This window comes from Condylura cristata, unplaced genomic scaffold, assembly GCF_000260355.1.
Source record: "Condylura cristata isolate star-nosed mole 26May11 unplaced genomic scaffold, ConCri1.0 scaffold00004, whole genome shotgun sequence".
In the NCBI taxonomy this organism is placed as follows: domain Eukaryota; kingdom Metazoa; phylum Chordata; class Mammalia; order Eulipotyphla; family Talpidae; genus Condylura; species Condylura cristata.
Window position 1 is genome coordinate 24575090 of NW_004567105.1, and position 9167 is coordinate 24584256.

The window sequence follows — 9167 nt, forward strand, 5'->3', positions numbered from 1 at the left end:
AAACTATTAAGTTTAACTTTGTTAAGTTGAAAGCTTAACACTAGTCACTATTTCTAGGAGAGAAAATTTGGTGATAGAGGAGAGATCCTGAGAGTGCTAAAAAAAAGTAAAAGCATTTTTCCTGAAGTACTAATGGCATCAAGCTAAAAAATGTAAAAGGATTCTGTCTAATGATGATGAAGAAAGACATTCAGCAGAGTTGTTCAACCAGACTACTTTTGAGTCTGGAATGTCGAGAGGTCAGCTTTGAGTGCTGGTTGGAAATTGATATGTTATATGTGATATGATCACTTAAATCTTTAGTTCAACAGTGTCTTACTTTGACAAATGTTTGAATCTGATCAGCTCATGAGGTGATTTTAATTCTATTATGAAGTGATTTTAATTCCATCAGAGCAAACTTGGCAATTAGTTCATATGAAGCAAAACAGGATTATCTATGACTCCAAAATGCTGAGTTCTACTTTGAATTAGGTGTGCTGTTCTCTGTTTAGTTATGCAAGTACTATTCATGGTTAATGAGAATGTTGGGAGCATTGACTCCATCCAGCCTCATGGCTCATGGAGTTGACTCTTGTCTAAATTTGGGATTTTGAAATCAAATGCATTTCATTCTCTACCTTCATTAATATTGTCTACATGAGAAAAGTGATTATCTCTGGGACACTCCATCAATGGTTGGGGTCTCTGCTAATGTTATTTTCTATGCTACCTCAGAAACCATAAAGCAATTTTTGTCCCTATGCGGCACAATACATTTCTAAGCATCAAGGAATGCCAGAAAGCATGCACAGCTGACTACCCACTGGTAAGGGCAGGAGGGAAGGTTCTGTGAAATGCGACACTCTCAGTATTCCTTACAGTCACAAACAGGAAATTTCATCATCTTGGTCCTTTTGGACAAGATCAGATGCATTCAGGATGGTGTGGCTGGAGACCATCCTTACCACCTGTAGTAGTTGAAATGAGCTTGTGTGAAGTGTGAACTCAGCCTCCACCTGTCAGATGGAGAATTCAGTCCTTGTATCATGGATATAATAGAACAAGAAGCATGCAAAGAAATGGAGGCTAGTAACTTATTTTACTACCCAAGTTGACACAACACAAGAATATAGCAAAGTCTCAGGAAATGCACATTAGGAAAGTATATTTTGATAAGATTTACTTTACTGTATACTTAGCATGCAGAATTATAGAGGACACACTGTAAGTCCAAATCATAGGATTGGTCTTTTTTTTTTTTTTTTTGCTTTGGAAAACAATACAGTAAACAACAAAGCTCTCAATCATGTTTTTAAGATATAAAACACACCACCTGAAAAGATTAAAATAATCACAGCAGAGCTCTGCATCACCACAGTAACTTACTGGATGACAAAAATCTCCTTGCGTCTAAAGAAAAATGAAGAGTATCTGGAAGTAAAGAATAATTACTTATTTAGTAAATGAACACACTGCATAAGTTTTGATTTGCCACTACAAGAACATAAGCATTAAATATGTTAAGCTTCGTTCTACTTTAGGTCACTTCTTGTCCTGAAATCACATATTTGTCAGAAATCTCCTGTTTGAATTCACATAATGTTACAACTACTTGTAAAGTGAGTTTAAGACAGAAGTAAAGTGAATGGTCAGATTTTGTCAAATAACTGATGGTCATTAAAGTGCAAACTAATTTGCATAGTCTCATATATCAGTCAAATCGGTATTCTTATTGAAGACACAATAAGAACCACACTTCTAGAGATTTTCTAGTTTCTGCAAGTTTGAATCCACACATTCTAATCTTCCCTTCTCTCTTTCATACCACAAAAACAAATCATTTACAAGTAGTGGTTCTTCCCTTAGACTCATTGTCTGAAAAGAAAAATCTGCTTACTGACAGATAACATGGACCTTTGTCTGTTTGACAGGTTTTATACTGATCTCTTAAATTCTCTTCAGAGTTAAATATATACACATACACACATGTGCCCACACACACAAATATAGGTGTATCTTGGTACCTCAGAGTCACAGACCTGGGCTAGCATCACAGCTGTCTTATTTACTAGGAATGTGACCTTGGAAAGTGACTTAAATTCTATAAGCATCATTAGTTTTTCATCTGGAAAACAGGGATTAGTATCTATCACAAAAGACTGAACAAATTAAGAAAAAATCATTAGATACAGAATTTAACACATAGAAATTATTCATTACAATAGCTATTATGCTAGTGAACCCTAATATAAATAGAATATGGTGATTTTGACTTTTACAAATATCATAAATAACAACAATACCAAATATACTTATTTATAATATACAAAACATATTCATGGGATAGTTTCAAATAGCAAGCTTTATAAATGTATATTTAACAAAAATTCAATATGCAAATTAAAGAAAGGGTCTCTTAAATCATCTTGTTAAGAATTTTAATTCTATTCACTCTGAATTAGGTCTGAATATTGCACCATTAAATTCAGTCAACTAATACAGGAAGGATAATTAGGATGCAAGAGGCACAAATTTTTGGAAAAAGAATTGATACCTAGGGAAATTGATTGTCTGTCAAGTGAGAATATTAGTAACAAAGCAAAACTTCCATAACTTAATTAAGTGTGGAAAGGATAAAGTGAAAAAAAAATTTTTTTGTAAATAATACCTTTAACAGTTAATTTCAAGTGTTGACAAGATAGTCTGGTTACAGTTAAATTAATTAAAAACAACCCACAGAGTCAGTTTCAGCAACAGTAATCAGACAGGGCTATCTTTCACTGTGTGTGCTGAACTTGCCATTTTATCTTGGAAACTTCTCACTTCAATGAGCAATCAGAAAATATCATTTTGTTCATCAGTTATGAAAGCACAAACACAAGGGTCATTTCTCAATCTGGTAACTGTGGAATAGATGAGTCACAAATATTTAATATAGCTGGTGTTGACTAAACTTAGTGTAGAACATATGTAAAGAAAGGTTATAATTATTCCAAATAAGAATTTAGAGCATTACTGTAGCATATTCCTGAATGTCCTCATAGAATTAGGGAGTTTTACATCTTGGATTCCCATTCACCCCTGAGAACAAAAAGTATAAAGTGAGAGAATTTTTTAGAACTTACAAATATTATAGGGTTAATCTTAAAATGTGAATAAATAAACAGATGGACATGTGATTTCTTACCTATAAAATCTCAAATCCTTGAAAGGTTATAGTACCATTTATCACATTATTGTTTTATCATCTACATAACTCACTAATTTTAATTAGAGATAAGATGTTCTTTTATCATTTCAATGATGGACATTTAATACTTTATAACACTGAGGAAAATTACAAGGCAGATTTGCATGAAGAAAGTGTACTGTTTGGAAGGAAAGATAACATTCACATAGGAAGAGACATGTTAGCTGTATAGATTTAAAGGAAATGATCTCATTTCCTTCCTGCAAATAACAAAGACGTGGTGTAAATTACTTGCATTGAGAGATGCAAGGAAATTATTTGCATAAAGAGATTGAATTTTTATTACTTTGTATCACTTTCAGGCGTAAAAAAATAATATTGAGACCCCCGGCTTGTAAAGGGGGTATAAGTAATTGAGAATAGAGTGCAGAAAGAGACTAGAACACACAAGTGAAATTCAGTTGGGTCAGGAGGGATAAGAAGAGAAATTTGCACTTACTATGGAGCTTGACACTTCTAGGACTGAGAACAATCTAGCACAGATATGCTCTATGGGTGGTTTCACACTGGGTGGTTACCCTGGGAATCTAGATGAACTTTCACTCATGACATATGTTATGCAAAAAAAAATTTGTCCTATGTAATATGACATACACATAATCTTTAAAACTCTATTTTGAATGTGAATACTCTTTTTTTAGAATCAAAACAAAGATAAATATCTGACTATAATGAAGATTTCATAGCCAACAAGTTTAATTTCATTGCAACTTAGTGATAACATCGAATAACATTCATTATTGTATTTGGAAGAATCTCATTTGTCAGATGAAATTTCCCTAAGAGCACATACAATTTTCAGACAAGCTAGAATTATTTGGGCAAAGAATATCTAATTGGAAAAGTCCAACATTGGTAAATGACAACTATAAACATATTTAAGCTCAAGATATTTGGTTTGGTTTTATAAAGATGTGTATAAAGTATTAAGAATATAATGAATTATTTTAAAATAACTTCTCCCAATATGTGGCATTTTTTGGAATCATAATGATTTTCAAAGGATTGAAATTAATCACTTTACTATTCCCAATGCATACAATGATAACACATATTTAGTACACACTTTTTCTTCCAAAGCTAATTTTTATTTTTTTAGTTATTTAGTGTTAACATACAATTTAGATTTTATATATAACTGTATACTACAGTAAAGGATTATAGGGAAGATTTTATAAAAAGGTGTAAATACTAACAAGTAGTTACAATTTAACTAAAATTATATTTAAAAATGTGCTAAAGAAAGTCTGACCTAAAAATAAATCTACCAAATGAACTCAATTATTAAACATCATTTTAAAGGTTCAATGTGTAAAAAATATTTGTATAAGGGAACACATGCTTGGTGGAAAACTGTAGTCCAAGTTTCCGAGTGAACTCAAAAGTATTAGGAAGATTAAGTGATTCTCTGAACGCCAGTAAGAAGTGTGTAGAAGATGGAGGTCACCCTTTGAAAGAAGATCTCTCTGACCTGTGTAAATAGGAGCCCCACAAACACTTCCAACAAGCATAGGTCAGAATAGGGTCATGGCTCCAGGCCCTTTGGGCCACTGCTCGCCCAGAGGAGTGTGCTCACCGCGTTAATCTCTCGTCCTTCAGTTCCAGGTCTGCCACTGTGATGAGCTGATCCAGCTTGAATTTAGTGTCAATTATTTCTGCATCCCGAGGAGAGTATGTGCCGCCTTCTTTCTGCTTCTGTCGGATTCTAAAACAAGTGTAGTCAAGTCCAAGAAAGGAACAGCATAATAAATAAGCAGAGGGAATTAGCTTTTGCTCTCTTTTAAATAAAGACATTAGTCAAATAATTTCTTTGTTAGAAACAATGAATATGTTGCAACTTTATACCAAGTCAACCTCTTTCTTGTACTTTTATTCATAGAACTTACTCTACTGCATTGTTTAACATGTTGTCTTCTGAAAGTCCAGATTTTCATGAGAATCAGTTGATCAAGGTCTGAACTATATTTAATATGTAGAACAGATGAGATTGAAGCTATGTGTTTATTTCCTTTCCCTCTAGCTGCCTCACAGATTTGTCTTAAAAAGAAAATACATCAAAATGGAAATAACTCTTTGCTATCAGCACCAGTGGTAACGACAATGTTCCATTACTTTTATGTGTATAAGACATTTTTATGTACTTGAAAATAGAAACGTGTTTTGAAAACTGTTTCACTGACTCTTTAAAAAATGTTGTGCATTATATATTATCCTTATTTATAATTACATAGCTAGGTTTGAAAATAAAAGTCCCATGATTTTGGGAATTAATAAGTCTTTTCATTTCAAGCCTTTTTAAACTTGTTTATCTATGACACATTATGGTATATTACAAAGCAATATTTAACTGTTCTATCTTTCATATATCAAATGTATATTATGTATTGTGAGTTACAAATTAAGGATGATATAGGAAGTATAAAATATGGTCCTTATCATTACGGATATTTCAACTTTTTGAAAAACAGAATCTAAATATAGAAATAGTAAAAAAAAAAATTCAAATTACCATTCAAAAGACAGTAATTTTTAGGTATAAAACATTACATAAGTGATTACAACTCAGCGTTCAGAGGAACTAAACAAGTGGGATTTGACTTTCTATGCCTAGAATGAGAAAGAGGAAAAAGCTTATTTCTGGTTGATGAAATTAGAGTTATATAAAAGCCATAATGTTCAGGTGAGAATAGACCCTTATAGCTAAAGAGAAAATGCAGGCAAATTGTAGGACTATGGAGAGGACCATTTCCTGCTCACACAAGGAGCTCATCCTGTAAGGAAATGAGACGGTGAAAATGTTCTCATGGCAGCACAGGAAAATGAATCTGGTCAGTGTACATCCTGTAGATACAAGGACCTCAGACATGTATCTTTTGATTGTCTATAATGATGGCCTTTTCTCATTATCTTCTGGTTTAATACTAAAATCAATATGTGGTATAAGGCAAATTTCTTTTTCAAATCTTTCAAATTACCCATCAAATTATAATTCAAAAAATTCAAGATAATGAAATGCATATAAAAATAACAAACAACCTTTTCAGATAAAATAAAAATAGATCCTATCGAACTACTTAGGTAATTAGTAAATTACTTAGGTAATTAACAAATATAAAGGCTTTTAAATTGGCAATCAACTTCACGAAATTAGATTTTAGGATCATGACTAAGATTTCCCCCAAAGTCATGTCAACAATAGAGGGATTGAACTTGAAAGGATACTCAGAAAACATACAGGAAAAAAGTCCTTCACATCAAAGAAATTGAACTCCTTTATAGCATTATCCTTACTCTAAAAATTATCTCTTCTGTATACACTTTAGTATTTAGACCTGATTGAAATACTTTAATCAAATTTATTAGTTATGCAAAGCAATGTAGAGAGTATTTTCTGTTTTTGTGTCATCACTTTATTTTCTTTTAGTTCTAAATTCACCCTTGTTTCCCCTACTTATGATAGTGGAGCTGAACACTGTAACATTCCTGTTCTGTCAGTAGTCAGCACACTAATTTTCATTAACAGAAGATACAACAGTGTCCCTTCAAAGCAACAGGTACAGGGAGATGCTTCCCTTCACATGATCTAGCACCATTTTCTTATTTTTCATGTGAAAGCCAGCAGATGACCTGAATGATCCCTAGTCATCTCTTAAGTGCCTGCTCTTTCCATTAGAAAATGATTTTAAGTATTCTGACCTACTCAGAACATCACTGAAAGTCAGTGTTGTCATAGACAGGAATTCCATTCTGAGTAGCTTCTACAGAACAACACTAGCCCCTTTCCACTGTCATATTTCTTTGACCAGTCATAGATAATAAATGGTATGTGCTTATGGAAGCATTCTACGTTAGGCTTGAGAGTGACTAGATTTTCTAGTTTAGTTTCTTATTGTTATCATTTGCTCAACTTAGAAAGTTGCCTTGCTGTATGTGCTACTTCTGTATGTCTCAGAGTTCTCTTCTACCCACTTCGGCAGTTAACTATTTCCACTAGCTACCAATTTGTTTCATTATGTTTCCTACATCTACTTTGTGATGGCTATCTTCTGACTAGACTGTGAATGAATAATACCATAAAGTATTCTAGGAATTCAAGTACAAATAAATCTTACCTTGCAAATGCAAAAATAGCTGTTCCAAGGAGAATGATCGAGAGGATACACAAAGTGACTGAAAGAATAATCTCTACAGTTCTTTCTGAAAGTCCTTCACCTGAAGAGGAAGATGTAACCAAGAAATTTTATGGAATATTGTATTTCAAAACATATAAAAATGTTTCTCAGGGCTGCTAATAAAATGTACAAACATAATTTTTCCTCTTCTAGATCTTCTAACTCTTCCTTGACTTTGTTCAGTTTAGTTGTTTACCTATTAATCTCAAGACTTGAAAACCAAACTGCTTACAATGAATATTTAGGAGTATAATTAAACTTTCAAAATCAATCTGTCCAAATCTTATCTCCTATGCTTCCTTCAACATCATGTTCCCACCTCATAGTTGAGGGCATTGTCATTATCCCAGTTGCTCAGGCCAAAAACTGTAAGAGCCATACATGCCTCTGCTTCTCCAGTAGAACACTAAAACCTCTGAGGAAATCCTGTTAATCATAACCGTTCAATAAAGAATCTATGGGAAAAGCATACACTTTCACTAAAAGAATCTATGAGAACTTTGACAGAAAGTAATTTCAAAGTGGGCATGGTAGAAAGAAGATGTCAGGAACATTAAATGGGGCAAGAAAGCTAAGAAGCTTTTACGGGTTAATCTATGAGAAAGAACAAAAGATCACATCGAAGAGATTCTTAATGGACAAAGAGGGAGCACTTTAAACTTTACAAGTAAGAAAAATTGAAATTGATGAAGCAGATTCAATATATAAAAATCTATGAGTTCTAATATTAATCAATGAAAGATAAAAAATGGAAATAATATGCATCTTTCCCTTCTAGCCTCTCCTCTTCTACATCTATGCATTTGGTTCTACTATCTATAGTCCTGGTCTATGCATTTGATTCTACTTTCTATAGTTCTGGTCACCCCTTAACAGAGCTTATACTTCACTTCTATATTATCCTTATTACTTACTGTGTCCAGTGTGTAAGCACCCTGAGCACAATACTCTTTATCTACTCTATTCAAAACTACATTCCAAATTCTGAGGATAATAGGCACACATTGAGTAAATGCTCAATAGTATTTGTTAAATTTATTAGTGAATATATATATATATATATATATATAAGATTCTTGGTGAGCCTTCCATTCTGTTTTTGACACCTGTGAGATATATCCAGCGTTCTTTTAGATTCTCTCTTCTTTTTTTTTTTTACATATTATGTTTATTGTGGCAAGGTGCATTTACTTCTGTGTCTACTGTAAGGATTATTAGTCTAAACCTCTACTAATGTCTACTTTTACTTCCTCCCACCACCAGTGCTCCCATCATCCTCCACCTTGTTCTCTTGGGACCCTTCCTCCCCAGTAGCAATTTCTCCCTACCCGCTTTGGTTGTACCATTTATATAGTCCACTATTAAGATTTTGTTACTGGTTTGGTTTTGACTGAGCCATTCTTATGTTTGTCAGTGTTCTACATGTCAGTGACACCACCTGGCATTTCTCATGAGTGACTTCACATTGTCCTCTCCAATTCCACCCATGTTGTTGCAAATGGGAGGAATAACCTTTTTTTTCTTAATCACTTCGAATTTTGTTGGATGTATACAGACACACACACACCATTTTTCTGGTCTACTCTATCCTTGGGTAGGCATGTTTCTGTTAGCTATTAGTTGTAATTAGGGCTGCAGTGAACATAAACATACACATATCCCATCCCTTTGATGAGTATTTTTGTATTCTGCAGGTGTACACCTAGGAGTGGAATCACTAAGTCACACGGTAGAATCATTTTTTGTATTTTGGGAAACCTCCA

The 9167-nt window shown here is 33.3% G+C and overlaps 1 protein-coding gene across 1 annotated transcript in view; it reads right to left on the reverse strand.

The window, feature by feature from the left end:
* Positions 1–9167, reverse strand: part of PTPRQ (protein tyrosine phosphatase, receptor type, Q) — a 156842-nt gene that overhangs the window by 28908 nt on the left and 118767 nt on the right. The window contains exons 34-35 of the mRNA XM_004675857.1: positions 7345–7444; positions 4809–4937 (exon numbers count right to left, since the gene is read on the reverse strand). Of these exons, the coding sequence (XP_004675914.1) occupies positions 4809–4937; positions 7345–7444 (229 nt within the window). The remainder of the gene's footprint in view (positions 1–4808; positions 4938–7344; positions 7445–9167) is intronic.